Source organism: Nerophis ophidion, linkage group LG04 (assembly GCF_033978795.1).
Source record: "Nerophis ophidion isolate RoL-2023_Sa linkage group LG04, RoL_Noph_v1.0, whole genome shotgun sequence".
Classification (NCBI taxonomy): Eukaryota; Metazoa; Chordata; class Actinopteri; order Syngnathiformes; family Syngnathidae; genus Nerophis; species Nerophis ophidion.
In genome coordinates, this window is record NC_084614.1 from 18,278,039 (window position 1) to 18,298,343 (window position 20,305).

Genomic DNA, 20,305 nt, shown 5'->3' on the forward strand with positions numbered 1-20,305 from the left:
CTTTACCCACCTGCTCCCAGTGCCACCCACACTGGTTTAAATGTAACTTAGATATTGGGTTTCACTATGTAAAGCGCTTTGAGTCACTTGAGAAAAGTGCTATATAAATATAATTCACTTCACAAATATTAAATATTACAATATTACATTTACAATTTCAAATGGGTCGTGGCTATGTTTTAAAAACAAGTTAACAATATTATGACGTCATCCATCACTGCACCGCCTGTTTTTAGCCACTAGGTAGTACTGTTTGTCTTAAACGTCTCCGCCCGACGCAGCAACAGATGACGTTCGTCGACATAAATGTGTAAATATTTCTGACAGATTTGGACCAGCACTAATTGACGTTTTGACTAACTTGATATAGATATGATTGTATCGAAGGAAAGTCCTCATTTTGTGCGTTGACATTCCTACAAGTATGTAATGTGTGTTATTTAAGGTACCTTATCTTCCCCCGCCCACCGTCCATTAACAAAAATAGGGGTTCCATCAGAGGGCGTGGTCAAGTTGACGCGCGGTCACGGCAGCCCAGGCGCGCTCCCGGACCGTTCCTCTTGTAGCGGGTGGAGGGAGAGCAAAAAAAAAAAAAAAAAAGGAAGAAGATGATGATCATCTCCGCCTCCCCACGCACGCGCCTCCTTTCGGGGACACGGGTTCGATTCCCCCTGGGGGTCAACTAAACGCCCGCACTCGCTGCCGCCGCTTCTGTCCGCCTTTGGCGCGCCATCAGCTCCAGCCGCCTTTGGCGCGCCCCCTCCCGACCTCACCCACTTTCACGCCGCTCCTTTTTTGATTTATGGACATCACAAGCTCCGACTGACCGCAAGCCCACCGAGCCAAGATGGAGGCGGCAATGGAGAGGGAGTGCAGCGCCCTGGGGGGTCTCTTCCAGACCGTCATAGGCGACATGAAGGTAATCGATAATATTATTAATATCCGACTTGTCACGTTTCATTCATTTCATTGGTTAAGGAGGGGATCTGAGGAAGGTGCCGCGCCTTCTTCTTACCTATATATCCCCTCCCCTGTGCCACCTGGGGAAGGGGGGTGGGGGGGCGGTCACGTGACCAATAAAAGAACGCTATTAATACATCAGTAATATGAGGAGCTTTCAGTGTCCCTACAGAGTGTAGTCAACATGTGCCTGGACAAGAACCCGGTTGATTTTTCGCACCAAGTTCCGATCCCTGAGGTGAAAGGTCAAATGTTTTCCTGCGTCACTGTGATGGATACGCCATGTCTGTTTGAGCTCGGCTTCCCCCCCCATTTGTGCGTTGTTCAGTTTCTTGTCGTGGAATCGCCAATTTCCCAGTATGGTGGTGTACATGAACACAACTCTGCTGTTCTTTTTTTTAAATGTATTGCTTCGGCTGGAACCACTCGACTCGTTCCCGAAATGTGCCTTTTTTAAGTTTTCTTTATTGTATTTCCTTTAAAACATAACATTATTTGGTTTTATTTCGTTTTTTTATCACATAATAAAAGGAGGAGGCGGGGTGGGGGTGGGGGTGGTGTTGGCTGAAACTGCTGTATCAGTCTCGCACAGTCGCCATGGAAACACAGCAGACCTTGTTGCTTCATCCAAACGGGCCACACTTTCTCCTTTCATCATTCATCGAGGATGTCATAGTGGTTTGTGTTGTGGTTTGTGCAGCCCTTTGAGACACTAGTGATTTAGGGCTATATAAGTAAACATTGATTGATTGATTGATTGATTGTCCATGGACGTGTTTTTAGTACAGGTGGACGTTGTTGCATATTTTGATATTGATGTGCAGTATCCAGCACCCCCCGCAACCTCAAAAAAGGGACAAGCGGTAGGAAATGGATGGACGGATATTTTCCTGTACATTCAATCAATGTTTATTTATCCATCCATCCATTCATCCATCCATCTTCTATCGCTCATCCGAGGTCAGGTCACGGGGGCAGCAGCCTAAGCAGGGAAGCCCAGACTCTCCTCTCCCCAGCTCTTCTTGGGGGATCCCGAGGCATTCCCAGGCCAGCCGGGAGACATAGTCTTGCCAACGTATCCTGGGTCTTCCCCGTGGCCTTGATATGCCAAATTTCTTCCCCCCTACAAAACCCTTCCCCCCGGAAGACATTTGGCGTGACAGCCCCTCTAATGCCTGAAGGACACCAATGAGGGCGTGATAATACCAAGTTATATGACTCTTAAGGTTTACAGCTGCAAAATTAGCTAAGCCAAAATAGCTTGAAAGGTTAGCATGCTGGAATGCTAATATTTTTTCCTCACCGTTATTTTTCACCAATGACAATCAGCCAGTTATAATGCTTTTAAAACAGGCAGCTGTGTGGGCTGCTTTAAGGTCCTTCCACCCTCATTGGGGTCCTCCAGGCATTAGAGGGGCTGTCACGCCAAATGTCTTCCGGGGGAAGGTTTTTGTAGGGGGGAAGAAATTTCGGGTTCGGGTGGCATCCTGACCAGATGCCCTAAATCACAAGTGTCTCAAAGGGCTGCACAAGCCACAACGTTATCCCTCGGTTCAGATCCCACATTAGGGCAAGGAAAAACTCAACCCAGTGGGATGACACTGAGAAACCATGGAGAGGACACCCCCCCCCCCCCCTCCCAACCCCCTCTGTAGGGTGTCCGGTGCAATGGATCTAGCATAATATTGTGAAAGTCCAGTCCATAGTGGTTCTAACATAATAGTGAGAGTCCAGTCCATAGTGGATCTAACATGATAGTGAAAGTCCAGTGCATAGTGGTTCTAACATAATAGTAAGAGTCGAGTCCATAGTGGATCTAACATGATAGTGAGAGTCCAGTCCATAGTGGATCCAACATGATAGTGAAAGTCTAGTCGATAGTGGTTCTAACATAATAGTCCAGTCCATAGTGGTTCTAACATAATAGTGAGAGTCCAGTCCATTGTGGATCTAACATGATAGTGAAAGTCCAGTCCATAGTGGTTCTAACATAATGGTAAGAGTCCAGTCCATAGTGGATCTAACATGATAGGGAAAGTCTAGTCCATAGTGATTCTAACATAATAGTGAGAGTCCAGTCCATAGTGGATCTAACATGATAGCAAGAGTCCAGTCTATAGTGGATCTAACATAATAGTGAGAGTCCAGTCCATAGTGGATCTAACATGATAGTGAGAGTCCAGTCCATAGTGGATCTAACATAATAGTGAGACTCCAGTCCATAGTGGTGCCAGCAGGAGACTATCCCGAGCGGAGACAGGTCAGCAGCGCAGAGATTCCCCCCCAACTGATGCACAGGCAAGCGGTCCATCCCGGGTCATGGATGAAGCCATGGATGAAGTGCTGGACAGCCAGCACTTCATCCATGGCCACCAAACCTGTGCCACAACCCCCCCTCCAGAAAAGAAAAGAAACGGCAGATCAACTGGTCTAAAAGGGGGGTCTATTTAAAGGCTAGAGTATACAAATGAATAGAAAACGCTCTATAGCCCGCGGACTTTTTTGGGCTCTGGGTATCACAAATAGGCCGGAGTTCTTTGAACGCAAATTTCTTGCCGGGACATATGGTAAAATACAATCGGCAAGATAGGATGGGTGTTCAAGTGTATGGCAGCATATGTTGTTCCAAAACCTGTATGTACCTTTCAGCATTAATGGTGCCTTCATAGATGTGTAAGTTACCCATGCCTTGGGCACTAATGCACCCCCATACCATCACAGATGCTGGCTTTTGAACTTTGCGTCGATAACAGTCTGGATGGTTCGCTTCCCCTTTTGGTCCGGATGACACGATCTGAAATGTGGACTCGTCACACCACAGAACACTTTTTTACTTTGCATCAGTCCATCTTAGATGATCTCGGGCCCAGAGAAGCCGGCGGCGTTTCTGGATGTTGTTGATAAATGGCTTTTACTTTGCATAGTAGAGCTTTAACTTGCACTTACAGATGTAGTGACAAACTGTATTTAGTGACAGTGGTTTTCTGAAGTGTTCCTGCGCTTATGTGGTGATATCCTTTAGAGATTGATGTCGGTTTTTGATACAGTGCCGTCTGAGGGATCGAAGGTCACGGTCATTCAATGTTGGTTTCCGGCCATGCCGCCTACATGGAGTGATTTCTCAGAGTCTCTGAACCTTTTGATGATATTATGGACCGTAGACGTTGAAATCCCTAAATTTCTTGCAATTGCATTTTGAGAAACGTTGTTCTAGATAGATAGATAGATAGTACTTTATTTATTCCGTCAGGAGAGTTCCTTCAGGAAAATTACAATTTTCAGCACAATCCCATTCAAGATCAGACAAACATTACAGGGAGACAGAACAGGATCGCTGACGGCTCTGCCGGCTTCCAGCACCCCTTACAAAAAAGATGACATACAGGTAAACAAGGGGGGGGGGGGGGGGGGGGGGGAAGAAAAAAATAGAAGATTAAAATAAAATAAAAAAAATCGGTCTTAGTCTAGGCCCTGGAGTGGGGGTGCAGACTGAGGCCAAGGGAAGAAAAAAAACCCAAAAAAAACCAACTCATAGCCACTGTTTGACTATTTGCTCACGCAGTTGTGGAGAAAGTGGTGTACCTCGCCCCATCCTTTCTTGTGAAAGACTGAGCATTTTTTGGGAAGCTGTTTTTAAACCCAATCATGGCACCCACCTGTTCCCAATTAGCCTGCGCACCTGTGGGATATTCCAAATAAGTGTTTGATGAGCATTCCTCAACTTTATCTGTATTTATTGCCACCTTTCCTAACTTCTTTGTCACATGTTTCTGGCATCAAATTCTAAAGTTAATGATTATTTGCAAAAAAAAAATGTTTATCAGTTTGAACATCAAATATGTTGTATTTGTAGCATATTCAACTGAATATGGGTTGAAAATGATTTGCAAAACATTGTATTCCATTTATATTTACATCTAACACAATTTCTCAACTCATATGGAAACAGAGTTTTTAGAATAAAAACTAAACATCATCTTTTGATATGATGTACTTAGTCCATAAGTACACAAACGTGTACTTCCTTTATAGTGAAATGCAAATTTAATTTTTATGGTTTTTTTAAATAAATTTCAGTGTATGTTATACTCTTCTGACACCACCATATATGAGTATAAGTGTCCGCATAAGTGGCCACAAGACCCCAATTCAGTAGTGTACACGATTTTGGAAATAAGAGCTAAAAGGTGCTGTCCACGCATGTGGCCATTAAGACCTTTAGAGGTTAAATGTCATTAAAAAGCATGTCCAAAGGCATTAAAAACGTAATACATATGTAGGAGTGGGCTTGGGTCGATATGCCAATCAATCAAAGCGATGAATAAAATTTAACTTAAGAATGTTGCGGTCACCGATAAACTGCTACGTATGTCCGTGTTTTTAAAACATTTCTTCGTCTCTGGCTTTCAAACTGGACACAATAGATCTTGTGAGGTCCGCAAGCATTGCTTCCGTAGCGGACATTCCACTGGACGGCAAAATCAAACGACTCCGGGGGCCCAAACTTTGCCATTCTTTCGTCATGCTTTAAGTCTGACATCATGTTATGTTAATGAGGAAGCTGGGCTTGTTCCATACATGGCTCCTTTATTTCAGTCTCCAGTTCATACCCACACGAGCTAACTTGGCTAACATTAGCAGAGGCAGGAAGCAGTCAACAGTGTCGAATTTCTTTGGCATAACCAACAATGGCACATCTGCTGTCGCCACCACAACTGTCAGCTGCTGCTACCACTGCACAAAATAAATACACATACATTCTCATATTAAACATTCTTTGCGAGCCAGTTGTAATCCACCAGATATTAACAGTCAATGACAACTTTTCAATTGTTTAAGATTATCATTGTAAAACGTTTTCAATTGTGTGTATACACAAAATATTAATAACCCATGCGGGTAGGACGTGGGCATTACATTTTTAAATATGGCATTAAAAAGCATTAAATTCGATTTGCTCATACTAATAGAATACAGTCTTCTGGGAAACACAGAATCCAATATAGAGTAACTACCGGGTTGGTATTACAGAAACAAATACAGATCATTTGTACTTTATTACATTACATTTGCATGATTTTTCCCTTTAATTTGTTGATTATGGGTATTGTCAGAATAAAGACCAAAGACAAATTGTCAAATCGTGGACTTTTTTTTTTTTTTTTTCGGAATGCAAAGGAAAGTTGGAGCGAGCAAGGCGTGAAGGTAATGACATCTTTTATTTCAACACTATAACTACAAAAAAAAGAAGCAAACAAAAAGGCACGCACAATGGCGGAGAACAAACTTGACTAATGAAACAAAACTTTCACAAAGGCAGAAACTATGAACATCCATCCATCCATCCATTTCCTACCGCTTATTCCCTTTCGGTGTCGCGGGGGGCGCTGGCGCCTATCTCAGCTACAATCGGGCGGAAGGCGGGGTACACCCTGGACAAGTCGCCACCTCATCGCAGGGCCAACACAGATAGACAGACAACATTCACACTCACATTCACACACTATGAACAATAAACAATAAAAAAACTTGCTTGGCATGGAACTATGAAACAAGCAGCGTGAATCGTAAACACAGCATGAAGCAGAGTGGAGGTAGCATGACATGACGTGAGTAAAGGTAAAGTCACCAGGCAGATTTCCTGGCAACTTTCGCTATAAAATAATAGACATGATTAGTGACAGGCGTGCGAGTGCAAAACGTGAGACAGGTGTGTGACATGACGACAGGTGAAAACTAATGGGTAGTCATGGAAACAAAACAAACAAAGAAGTGCAAAAACAGGAAACAATGGAGTCTTAAGCAAAACAGAGTATATATAAAACATGATCACAAGACATGACACAAATATTTTAGGACGACTAAACAAATCTTAAACACTATATATATATATATATATATATATATATATATATATATATATATATATATAAAATAATATCAACATGCTAGAAAGAATGGGTGCCGAATTTTGTACTTTATTCAGGTACCGGCCGAATTTAGTTAGAACACCGGCGCAAACACTTGACGCGGAAACAATCACTCAAGCAACAATCAGAACTCACTCAGCCAAATTGCCTCTGTGTAATGATGCAATTTTCAACGTTAATAAAGTACAAAACGCTTGAACGTAAGGTAAGCCTCCACTTTTTCCAAAATAATTTGTCTAACTTGATGCTAATATACATTGGCTTTGCCATATACATGCCTCCGATTAGCATGAGCAATTTTCCCTCATATTTTTCATATGTGTGAGCAAACGCCAAAACTCCTTGAGCATTCAGTGGCACACATGTGAGCGACGGCAGACGTGCACACTGTTATGCGCTTATCTTTTTATTAGAGTTTTTGTGTAAAAATAGACAGTTTTATGTCTTCCACAGCTCCTCTACCACACGGGGTGCCCCAGGGCTCAATCCTTGCCCCAATCTTATTTGCGCTTTACCTTCTCCCCCTTGGTTCTATTTTTAGGAAGTATGGTATTGCATTTCATTTTTATGCTGATGATTGCCAGATACATTCTCCCATGGCACAAAACAACACAGTTCAACATCTCATTGACTGCCTACACAACATCAGCTAACTTCCCGAGTCTAAATGAAGACAAAACAGAAGTTATGTTGTTCGGTCCAAGTCGCTCTCCCTCCCCCAACGTTGACCTCGGCACTCTGACCCCGTATCTCAGCGACTGTGTCACAAACCTGGGGGTAAAGTTCGACTCAGATTTTAAATTCGAAAAACAAATCAGCAGCGTCGTTCAAAAAAGCTTTTATCAATTACGCCAAATAGCGAAAGTGAAACCGCTTCTGTCAGGACATGACCTTGAGAAATTAATTCACGCCTTTATCTCGAATCGTTTAGACTACTGCAATGCCCTGTATGTCGGCATTAGCCAGGCTTCCCTCGCCCGCCTGCAGCTCGTGCAGAACTGCTCGTCTGCTAACACAGACCCGCAGGTGTGAGCACATCACCCCTATATTAGCGTCCCTTCACTGGCTCCCTGCGCGTTATCGAATCAATTTTAAACTCCTTGTATTTGTTTTTAAATGTCTAAACAACATCGCGCCAACATATCTCTCCGACCTCCTTCAGCCTTACTGCCCCACCCGATCCCTAAGATCGGCCGATCAGCTGCTACTGACGGTCCCTGACACAAGGCTGAAGCTTAGAGGTAACAGAGCTTTCGCTGCTACTGCTCCCAAGCTCTGGAACGACCTATCTCTGAGTGTTAGACAAGCCTCCTCTCTTCCTGTTTTTAAATCTGTCTTAAAAACATACTTTTATTCCTTGGCTTTTAACACTAAGTGATATCCATCCTGCAATGGCGCCCCATAATACACCTGCTGTGAACCTGTTTTTATGTTTTATTTATTTATTTTTTATCATGTTCTGTTTGTGTTGTGTTGTTTGCTCGGTCTTCGTATTATAACCTGTCCATTGTACAGCACTTTGGCTACCCCTGTGGTAAATTTTAAATGTGCTTTATAAATAAAGTTGATTTGATTTATTCGATTTTAGGCCGTGCGCAGAGGACGCGTGAGCAGTGTGCGATTGCACAGGCGCGTACCTTAGAGGGAACGTTGAGCATGAGCTATTTTTCATGGCGATTGCAGCACCTCCAAATTTGGCAATAAACTAAGATGCAGGTGGGCTTCACGGTGGAAGAGGGGTTAGTGTGTCTGCCTCACAATACGAAGGTCCTGAGTAGTCAGGGTTCAATCCCGGGTTCGAGATCTTTCTGTGTGGAGTTTGCATGTCCTCCCTGTGAATGCGTGGGTTCCCTCCGGGTACTCCGGCTTCCTCCCACTTCCAAAGACATGCACCTGGGGATAGGTTGATTGGCAACACTAAATTGGCCCTCGTGTGTGAATGTGAGTGTGAATGTTGTCTATCTATCTGTGTTGGCCCTGCGATGAGGTGGCGATTTGTGCAGGGTGTACCCCACCTTCCGCCCGATTGTAGCTGAGATAGGCACCAGCACCCCCCGCGACCCCAGAGGGAATAAGCGGTAGAAAATGGATGGACTAAGATGAAGGTTACAATCAAACAGCTGGTGCGTAACAAGTGCAATACTTACAGTATAAACACGTTGTAGGGCGCAACATACGACAAGACTGACACATTCTCATGGCAAAGACTACTTCCTAGCGAGGCCACGCACAGTAGCCTGTGCACTGCCACCAGCCAACGTCTTGGAATTGCAACTGCATACAAAGTCTTACTACTGTACAGTATAATACTTGCAAATGAGACTCGGAAGTGTAAGACAACAAGAAGGTTCTCATAGTCATTATTGTCACCGACGTCCCACTGGGTCATCATTGTCACCGACGTCCCACTGGGTGTGAGTTTTCCTTGCCCTTATGTGGGCCTACCGAGGATGTCGTAGTGGTTTGTGTTGTGGTTTGTGCAGCCCTTTGAGACACTAGTGATTTAGGGCTATATAAGTAAACATTGATTGATTGATTGATGTAAAAGCTGGATAGCACTGTCATTAGATGCAGCTCAATGTCCATCCATCCATTGTTCTGCCGCTTGTATCTTTTAAAGTGCTAAAATAAACTAAAAATGTTTTTATTAAACAAATAACTTTTTTCAACACACACAAAAGTACCAACAATTGGTACCATTGAGTACCAGTTTTGTACTACTACTAAGATGCCCATCCCTGCTTGTGTAAATAAGCCCTGGTATCGATAATGTTAGGATGGATCCGACCACTTCGACAGTATTTGATGGTTTACCTTTCAATCCTCTTTAATTGACGCACAGGAAGTGTTTCAGCCCGTTTCATTTCACGCCTGTTGGCTTCAAACGAGCAGACGGGGATTCTGCGCTTTAAAGCGACGCACGGTGATGGATTCCTGCAGGACCTTCAGGCTGCTGCCTCCGGCTGTTGCCACGATGACAATTTATGTCCCCCCTGGCTGATAGATGCGCTCGGTCTGACATGGAAGCGGTAGGACGAACAAAGACCATCATGCATAATTAGCTACATTAAGGAGAGGGAAGGGTAGGGGGGGTCTGGGGCTGTGAAAGCTAAGAAAAAAAATCACCAAAAAAGCAAATGTGTGACATAAAAACAGCGTTTAGTGCCCGATGCTCCTCCCCACAGTTCCTTTTCTCCGGGTTGCTATGGCGACGGAGGCCAGGCTCTGACGCTGGCTCATAAACAGCTCGGAGCAGCTGGAAGGCCCTGCTGGAGAGGAGCCGCCACGCTTTCTCCCTCTCTCTCTCTCTCTCGCACGCACAAAATCAACACCTGAAACGAATGGAGTCACGATGATTGTGTCGCGGCGATGCTCTTTTGTTGTCGCCGCAATTACGTCTGCTTCGCGTTATCTCGTGTCGATAAGGCGGCCGGATGGACAAAAGTGCTTGCACACTGCTCGTACTCGATAAAACGAGTCAATGAGAGGTCGGACCAGAGCCCCTTGCTTGTCCCTCAATGTAGATTCTTCATTTTGGACAATTGCTTCCCGCTTTGTGGGGACGCTAATTGAGAGGAGGCCTTTCTCAAAGCAGGAGTTTGGTGTGGAAGAACTCCAAAACACACACTCCATCAACTCGTAGAAAGTCTTTCCACATTCACTGCATTTTCCACTCCCTCTTGCTGTCCCGATACTTTTGCTCCAATGCACTCTCAAGCCTGCAGGAGAAGGCCGAGTGGGCGGGGCTTAAGTATTGACGCTATCGATCCATCTGTTGGCTGTTGATGCGTCTGGAGTTCCAAAGAAGACGTGGTGCATGTACAGCATGCATGCACACACACTCGGGTTGTACGGTATCGTACCGCAATAGTAGGGGTGTAACGGTACACAAAAATTTCGGTTCGGTACATACCTCGGTTTAGAGCAGGGGTGTCAAACTCAAATACAGAGTGGGCCAAAATTCTAAACTGAACAAAGCCGCGGGCCAAAAATGAACAACTTAACCTTTAATAGGGACCCAAACAAGTTTTGCATTGACTATTGAACAAGCAAGGCTTATATAACTTTATAGTGACATGCAAAATCGAGGTTTGTTGGTAGCGGGGGTGTATATTGTAGTGTCCCGGAAGAGTTAGTGCTGCAAGGGGTTCTGGGTATTGTTGTTGTTGTTTTTCTGTTGTGTTGATGTTGTGTTACAGTGCGGATGTTCTCCCGAAATGTGTTTGTCATACTTGTTTGGTGTGGGTTCACAGTGTGGTGCATATTTGTAACAGTGTTAAAGTTGTTTATAAGGCCCCCCTCAGTGTGACCTGTATGACTGTTGACCGAGTATGCTTGCATTCACTTGTGTGTGTGTGTGTGTGTGTGTGTGTGTGTGTGTGTGTGTGTGTGTGTGTGTGTGTGTGTGTAGAATCCGCATATATTACGTGACAGGGCCGGAAAAGCGGACATGACAACAGGTTGTAGAAGACGCTAAAAGCAGTACCTTTTAAGGCACGCCGGCGATATTGTTGTCCGAGTGGAAATCTGGAGAAATTCGAGAGAATGGTTGTCCCGGTAGATTTTCGTGGGGGGGCACTGAAATTTGGGAGTCTCCTGGGAAAATCGTGAGGGTTGGCAAGTATTAGAATTAGCGGTGAATGCACCGCCGCTGTATAATTAACTTAACCTTTAATAGGGACCCAAACAAGTTTTGCATTGAATATTGAACAAGCAAGGCTTATATAACTTTATAGTGACACGCAAAATCGAGGATTGTTGGTAGCGGGGGTGTATATTGTAGTGGCCCGGAAGAGTTAGTGCTGCAAGGGGTTCTGGGTATTGTTGTTGTTGTTTTTCTGTTGTGTTGATGTTGTGTTACAGTGCGGATGTTCTCCCGAAATGTGTTTGTCATACTTGTTTGGTGTGGGTTCACAGTGTGGTGCATATTTGGAACAGTGTTAAAGTTGTTCATAAGGCCACCCTCAGTGTGACCTGTATGACTGTTGACCAAGTATGCCTTGCATTCACTTGTGTGTGTGTGTGTGTGTAGAATCCGCATATATTACGTGACAGGGCCGGAAAAGCGGACATGACAACAGGTTGTAATATTTGTAACAGTGTTAAAGTTGTTTATAAGGCCACCCTCAGTGTGACCTGTATGACTGTTGACCAAGTATGCCTTGCATTCACTTGTGTGTGTGTAGAATCCGCATATGTTATGTGACAGGGCTGGAAAAGTGGACATGACAACAGGTTGTAGAAGACGCTAAAAGCAGTACCTTTAAGGCACGCCGGCGATATTGTTGTCCGAGTGGAAATTGGGAGAAATTCGAGAGAATGGTTGTCCCGGTAGATTTTCGTGGGGGGGCACTGAAATTCGGGAGTCTCCTGGGAAAATCGTGAGGGTTGGCAAGTATTAGAATTTGCGGTGAATGCACCGCCGCTGTATAATACCGGCGGGCCAGCTCTAATGTTAATTTAATATTGTCTCAAGGGCCAAAATAAATTACATGGCGGGCCAAATTTGGCCAGTCGTTTAATTTCATTTGGCCCTTGAGGCAATATCAAATTAACATTAGAGCTGGCCCGCCGGTAACACCACATTCACCACTAATACTCATACTTGCCAACCCTCCCGATTTTCCCGGGAGACTCCCGAAGTTTAGTGCCCTTCCCGAAAATCTCCCTGGGCAACCATTCTCCCGATTTCCACCCGGACAACAATATTGGGAGCGTGCCTTAAAGGCACTGTCCTCTACAACATGCCGTCACGTCCTCTTTTCTTCCATATAAACAGCGTGCTGGCCAAGTCACGTAATATATGCAGCTTTCACACACATACTTGGTCAACAGCCATACATGTCACACTGAGGGTGGCCGTATAAACAACTTCAACATTGTTACAAATATGCGCCACACTGTGAACCCACACCAAAGAATGACAAAACACATTTTGGGAGAAAACCCGCACCGTAACACAACATAAACACAACAGAACAAATACCCAGGACCCCTTGCAGCACTAACTCTTCCGGAATGCTACAATATACACCCCCCGCTACCACCAAACCCCGCCCACCTAATTTTTATTTTATTTTCGAATTTATTAGCCTGTGGAAAAAGTTAATGTTGATATTTACCTCAGAAGACTGCAAATAGAAAAGAGGCATTAATTTTTTAAATTACGTTTTATTTAATATACCACTGATGTTTTTTCGTAAGTTGATTTTGCACTATTACGTTATATAAGCTCTGCCTGTTCCATGGAAGGAAGCCCGAGTACCCGGAGGGAACCCACGCAGTCACGGGGAGAACATGCAAACTCCACACAGAAAGATCCCGAGCCCGGGATTGAAACCAGGACCTTCGTAATGTGAGGCAGATGCACTAACCCCTGTTCCAACGTGCTGCCCCATTTAATAAGCCTTGCTTGTTCAATTATCATTGCAAAACTTGTTTGGGTCCCTATTAAAAGGTTATTTGTTCAACCTTGGCCCGTGGCTTTATTCAGTTTTAAATTTTGGCCCACTCTGTATTTGAGATTGACACTCCTGGTTTAGAGGTCACGGTTCGGTTCATTTTCGGTACAGTAAGAAAACAACAAAATATACATTTTTGGGTTATATATTCACCAAATTTGCAAAATCTTCCAACAAAAATATTTTTCTTAGTGGAATATTTGATGTGAAGTAATGGGAACCTTGGATAGGTCAATAATTCATAATAACATTGATTTTGATTCAATATTATGTTTTGAGCAATGACAGTTTGAAAGAAAAAAAACAGCTCTGTTTTATTAGTCAACATTGCAACTTTTTCTAAATTATATTTAGCCTTTAAAGGCCCACTGAAACCCACTACTTCGACCACACAGACTGATAGTTTATATATCAATGATGAAATATTAACATTGCAACACATGCCAATACAGCCTTTTTAGTTTACTAAATTGCAATTTTAAATTTCCCGGGAGTTTTTTCTTGAAAACGTCGCGTAATGATGACGTGTAGGCTGTTAGGAAATATGAGCGCTGCACACACACACAGCTAAAAGTCGTCTGCTTTAACCGCATAATTACACAGTATTTTGGACATCTGTGTTGCTAAATCCTTTGCAATTTGTTCAATTAATATTGGAGAAGTCAAAGTAGAAAGCTGGAGTTGGGAAGCTTTAGCCTTTAGCCACACAAACACACGGTGATACCTTGTTTAAAATTCACGGAGGCGAAACTTTACCATGGATCACAGCGAACATGGATCCCAACCCGAATGTCAACCAGCAGGTTTCGGTGAGAAAATTGTGGTAAAAAGTCGCATCTTACCGGATATCAGCTGAGCTTGTGCCGTCTATAAAGCTGCGGTTGACTTCCCTGAGACACTGCGCGTCAACACACCCGTGGACATACACCTCCGACTATCAGGTACTGTTAAACTCACTAAAACACTAGCAACACAATAGGCAGATAAGGGATTTCCCAGAATTATCCTAGTAAATGTGTCTAAACACATCAGAATCCGTCCCAATGCAATTGCGTTGTTTTTTTTTTCTAGTCCGTTGCTATTAATATCCTCAAACACGAATCTTTCATCCTCGCTGAAATTAATGAGGAAATTGTCGTTTTCCCGGTCCGAATAGCTGTTTTTGTTGGAGGCTCCTATTAAAATCAATGTGAATATGTGAGGAGCCATCAACATGTGACGTCATCGTCTGCGACTTCCGGTAGAGGCAGGGCTTTTCTCTTAGCACCGAAAGTTGCAAACTTTATCGTGGATGTTCTCTACTAAATCCTTTCAGCAAAAATATGGCAATATCACGAAATGATCAAGTATGACACATAGAATGGAGCTGCTATCCCCGTTTAAATAAGAAAATCTCATTTCAGTAGGCCTTTAGGATTATTTGTTTCACTTTTGTTATGTTTTTGTTTATTTTAATAGTATTTCTAGAATGTGCCGTGGGCCTTTAAAACATTAGCTGTGGGCACCCCTGCTATAGATAATAAAAAATAAAATCTGATAAATCTATGGGTAAAAAGCAGAGCCTGGCGACGCATGTGCGTTTATCACAACTTTCTCGCTATCTCTGTGTCTGCCCCTCCCTCACGATTGCTGCTGCGTGCACAATTTGTTTTATTTTTAACCCCTTCTTAACCCTGAACGCACATTGAAAATACACGCAACCCTAACTTAAAATGCCGGACATTTAAGGCATTTAAGAAACTCCACCCGGACAGCCCTGCAAAAGAGGACATAATAAAGAGGAGGTATGGTCAGTCTATTGTAGCCCGGTCGCTGCTAGCATGCCGTTTGTTGTGTCTCGGTGTGCATTGTTTACACAACGTGCGGTGCGCTTTTTAATATGTCCGTGTGGAAACTCGTTCGATACACCTCCGAACCGGACCGAAACCCCCGTACCGAAACGATTCAATGCGACTACACGTACCGTTACACCTCTCCGCAATAGTAATGATTGAAAAACAGTACTATGCTACTTCTGAAAAATACCGCTATGTCGTGACATTGCTGGTAAAACACGCAGAGGCGCATGTCAGGCAGCAGAAAATGAGCGTGGCGATAGAAAAGGAAGAACGGACGCATTTTGGCTTGAAAACGAATAATAAAGTTAAAGCTGCAGGTTTTAGATACTTCTAAAGTTAAAGTCCCAACATAGTCACACACTAGGTGTGGTGAAATTATCCTCTGCATTTAACCCATCCCCATTTTCACCCCCTCGGAGGTGAGGGGAGCAGTGAGCAGCAGTCGTGCTCGGGAATCATTTGGTGATTTAACCCCCAATTCCAACCCTTGATGCTGAGTGCCACACAGGGAGGTAATAGATCTTATTTTTATAGTCTTTTGCAGTGACGTGCTGTCAGGGGAGGCAAGTGAGGCTGTGCCTCACCTGCCACCAGGTGGCTTAACCATGAGATGTTCCAAAAAAAAGTAATAAAATAAAATACGTTTTAATATTTCTCTTTTGGTCTATGCTTTCTATGTGATTTTGGGTGTGGTTCTAGTATATTTTGATCATTTTCATGGTCAAAATCGCGGAAATTCCATGTTTCCTGATCAGCATGTACCTCCGCCTCAAAGTAGGGGGCGATATATTGTCAATTTGCAGTTCAATGTCTCAGCAGTACTCTGACTCGCTACACTGGGAGAAGTGGGGACGCTCAAGCTTCTCCGGCAGAAGCCAGCATTTTTTTATTTTATTTATTTTTTTACTGTATTTATAAAAAACATGGCATTTTTATTAGATTAAGCCAGCGTTTGTGGGTGTTTTTTGTCAGATGCAAAAATATTGTTTAATTTCTTGGAATGAAATTGAATTAAATCAATGTTTCTGCCAATATGGAGAATTATATGATGTATCCAAGATTAAATATTTCTCTAAACTGGACTTTAAGAAAAAAGGAATGTGATCATACAAAGTACGTTTTCATGGAGGATAGCTATTGCTGCTTCAGACACAAATACAGAAAGGTAAGATACACTCACAATATTTGATTTATTTTGTTAAAATCAAATGGGACCAAAATGTATTTAATAACAACTTTATCAAATAATTTTTGGACCCATTTATCACATCATAATATCATTATGATGACGTTTTTATGAAAGCGAATAACTCCCTTTTTTCCCTGTAACTCTAATGTGCAACCTAAATCAACAAGCATGGGTAACTTACACATCTGTAAAGGCACCATTAATGCTGAAAGGTACAACATATGCTGCCGTCAAGCGCCGTCTTTTTCATGGACGCCCCTGCTTATTTCAGCAAGACGATGAATATGGGTTGAAAAGGACTTGCAAATCATTGTATTCCGTTTATATTTAAACATTTAACGCAATTTCCCAACTCAGATGGAAACAGGGTTTGTATGTATGGGTATGTTTGCTTTTGTGCTCCTATTTTGTGTTTATCATATAGCGTTTTTGTGCTTGCCACCATGTGTCAGCATTCCATGCATATACCGACCTCTGGACTCCCTTCTGAAAGCTTCTTCTAGCTTATCTGGGGGACCCTTTCACTTACCACCATCCTTAAATGGATATTCACTACTGTTGTAATTGTCATATAGTATTGAGAATAAACTTGAAACATGGGTTTGAACTCATGACATTCAAGTCTCAGGGCGGGCACTCTAACCATAAAGCCACTGAGCAGGTTGAAATCACTGACCCCCGCCTCCATGGCGACAAATAAAATTATGTTTTTCACAAGTATCATCGCTGCTAATCATGCTTTACAACACACCGTAGTTGAATACAATAGCTAACTGCAGACAGTAAACTCGCGCTCCCCAATGTAAACAAACGCCCTGGGTGGATCTATACCTGACATCGACTGCAACGATACCAAGTACAAGAGCCTTATCGTCGATAAAAAAGAATTTCTGCGATATGTTTCGTTATCTTTTGTCTTTTTTATTGTTTATAAACCCCAAAATATGTCCCTGGTCACAGAAGAACTTTAGTTATGACCAATGTATGATCCTGTAACTCCTTGGTATCGGATTAATACCCAAATTTGTAGTATCAGACAAAACTAATGAAAAGTATCAAACAATAGATGAGTAAGTGTTTATTACATTTTAACACAAGTGTAGATAGAACATGTTCAAACAGAACGTAAGCAGATATTAACATTAAAAGAAAAAGTAGATTAATAATCAATTTTCTACCGTTTGTCTCTTATAATTTTGACAAAATAATATGTTCCTGCATACATCAGCAGCCAAATTAGGAGCCTTTGTTCGCTTACTTACTACAAAAAGATATTGTCGTAACTTGGACTACAGTGTGGTTTGTTTTCCCGGAATGAAATGGAAGGTGACGGGATATGGCATGAAGGTAAATACATGATTTAATTATACGATAAAAGGAACAAACAAAAGGCGCTCACAGTGGAGGCACAAAACTTAATGCAGGGAACAAAACTAACACAACTATGAACATGAAACAAAAACACTTACGCCGTCGAGAACTGTGGCATGGAACGAACGAACACAAGGGATCCAACATGGGCAGAGCAAGAGATGAATGATGTCATTAGATTAATGTCGCCAGGTCGACTACCTGGCAACTACAGGCTTAAATAGTGAAGTGAATTATATTTATATAGCGCTTTTTCCTCAAGTGACTCAAAGCGCTTTCTATAGTGAAACCCAATATCTAAGTTACAATTAAACCAGTGTGGGTGGCACTGGGAGCAGATGGGTAAAGTGTCTTGCCCAAGGACACAACGGCATTGACTAGCACGGCGGAAGCGAGGATCGAACCTGCAACCCTCAAGTTGCTGACACGGCCGCTCTACCAACCGAGCTATACCGTCCCCCAAATAGTGACATGATTAACAAGAGGTGCGTGAGTTCAAACAAATGAGGCAGGTGAAACTAATGTGTTGTCATGGAAACTAAAAACAAACCGGGGTGCGCAAAAACAGGAACTAATGGAGTCAAAAACCAACAGGACATGATCACAAGACATGACAGATATGTTGTTTAGTATGTTTATTATCTTATTTAATGCATAAATTAATATTTTATTGCAATAAGAAATATATGTTTAATGTATCATCATTTTTCTGTTAATATAGAGCCAATGATGCAATTTTTTTGCGGCCCCCTCTATTTTGAAAAGTATTGAAATACACATTGCACACACACACACACACACACACACACACACACACACACACACACACACCCTTACTAATGTGTTTACTCATGTTTGTGATGACATCAACGTCACTATTTTCTTCTTGTTGTCTTGCTCCTACAGGGCAGTTATCCTGTCTGGGAAGACTTCATCAGCAAAGCCAGCAAGCTGCAGTCACAGCTCAGGTAAACTGGAGTTGACGTTTATTTGATAGCCGTGTTGAAATGTGCTAAAGCAAAACATGTCGACGGGGTGTCAGGAAACGAGTGACACCGTAACACCTTTAGGGCTGTCTTCAAATATTCGGAGATTTGATTCGACTATCAACCTCACAGTCCAATCGTATGATATTACTATCCCACCGCCCTAGGATAAATGTATTGCTTTCATCTTTAAATACAGTATTTCTCATAGTCAGCATTGTCACTGGCGTCCCACTGGATGTGAATTCTCTCTGCCCACTGGGTGTGAGTTTTCCTTGCCCTTTTGTGGGTTCTTCCGAGGATGTTGTAGTCGTAATGATTTGTGCAGTCCTTTGAGACATTTGTGATTTGGGGCTATATAAATAAACATTGATTGATTGAGTATTTTCCAAACTAAATAATATAATATATTTTTCCATATATTAGCCACACCTGTCAGGAGCCGGGTTGGCGTCATAAGTGGACCCCAAAGCGGAACCTGTGTGCTTATTTTCGTGTTTTTGTTTTGACTTCATTTTTATCCATCAAATTGCTATTCCTGTTGAAATGGTGCTGAAAACAAAAATGAAGGCTACCAATATTGGCGTCAACGTGAACTTGTGAGCATCAGGGGTCTCACACTCACTTCACCTGTGGGCCACTGGACGCAGAGTCTGGGTGAGGCTTAGCCGCAAGAAAAGATTTCCCCAAAATTTTTATTGCATACTCCTCAGCATGTTTAGTTGTATAATGACGTTTCAAATTGTATCCCTTGTGCAACTTTTTCCGTGCAAATAAGACATGTCGGGGTGCCCCTGTGCTCAAAGAAATATTACTTCCCCCACTTTTCCTGGAATTGTCTTTGCTCATCACTAACCTTTCTCTTCACTGCAGGTTTTGAAAAAGACATGTTTGGGGTTGTGGAATATATTTGTAATTAGCCGACGCAAGCAGACTAATGTTATTTCCGCAATGTGTGTCGTTCCGCTTTTCCTTCCTACAGCAACACGGCGGTCGGCGGATAATAGCCGGGAAAGTGACGGCCGTATAGAAATATATGTAGTGTTCATCGTGTGAGGCAATGCAAATTATCAATAAAAAAACAAATAACGGTTTGAATTGGTCCCGGTTATCAGGGACTGTTATTACTGACGGACAGGTGTCGCGGTGTGACTACAGCCAGGCACGTAAGAAAACCCTTGTCTCCATGGCAACGTCTCTGTCGCGTTCACTCATTTGCCACTTTTCCACTAATGCAAGGGTAGGCAACCCAGAACGTTGAAAGAGCCATTTGGACCCAAATAACACAACGCTGTCAAGCGCCATTCATGTAAAACTTGCGGACCAACATTAAACTTTCATATTAAGGTGGGGGCCGCAAAATAACGTCTCGCTGGCCGCAATTGGCTCGCCGGCCGCGTGTCTGAGACCCCTGGTCTACATGTTTACTGGTCGGAAGACACAATGACAGATATGTATCTTAAAATAATTGCTTACTTGTAGCGACAATGGCAATGCCAGCTCTTTATCTACGCGAGGTAGCTAATCTCGATGGGTATTTCTTGATGCATCAGGTAGCTTATTTTTATGG

The 20,305-nt window shown here is 42.9% G+C and overlaps 1 protein-coding gene across 3 annotated transcripts in view; it reads left to right on the forward strand.

Moving 5' to 3' along the window:
- The first annotated feature begins 530 nt into the window (after positions 1-530).
- Positions 531-20,305, forward strand: part of LOC133551043 (protein MTSS 1-like) — a 67,921-nt gene continuing 48,146 nt past the window's right edge. For all 3 annotated transcript variants that reach the window (XM_061897326.1, XM_061897329.1, XM_061897327.1), the window contains exons 1-2: positions 531-919; positions 18,656-18,717. In XM_061897326.1, the coding sequence (XP_061753310.1) occupies positions 848-919; positions 18,656-18,717 (134 nt within the window). In that variant the 5' untranslated portion in view covers positions 531-847. The remainder of the gene's footprint in view (positions 920-18,655; positions 18,718-20,305) is intronic.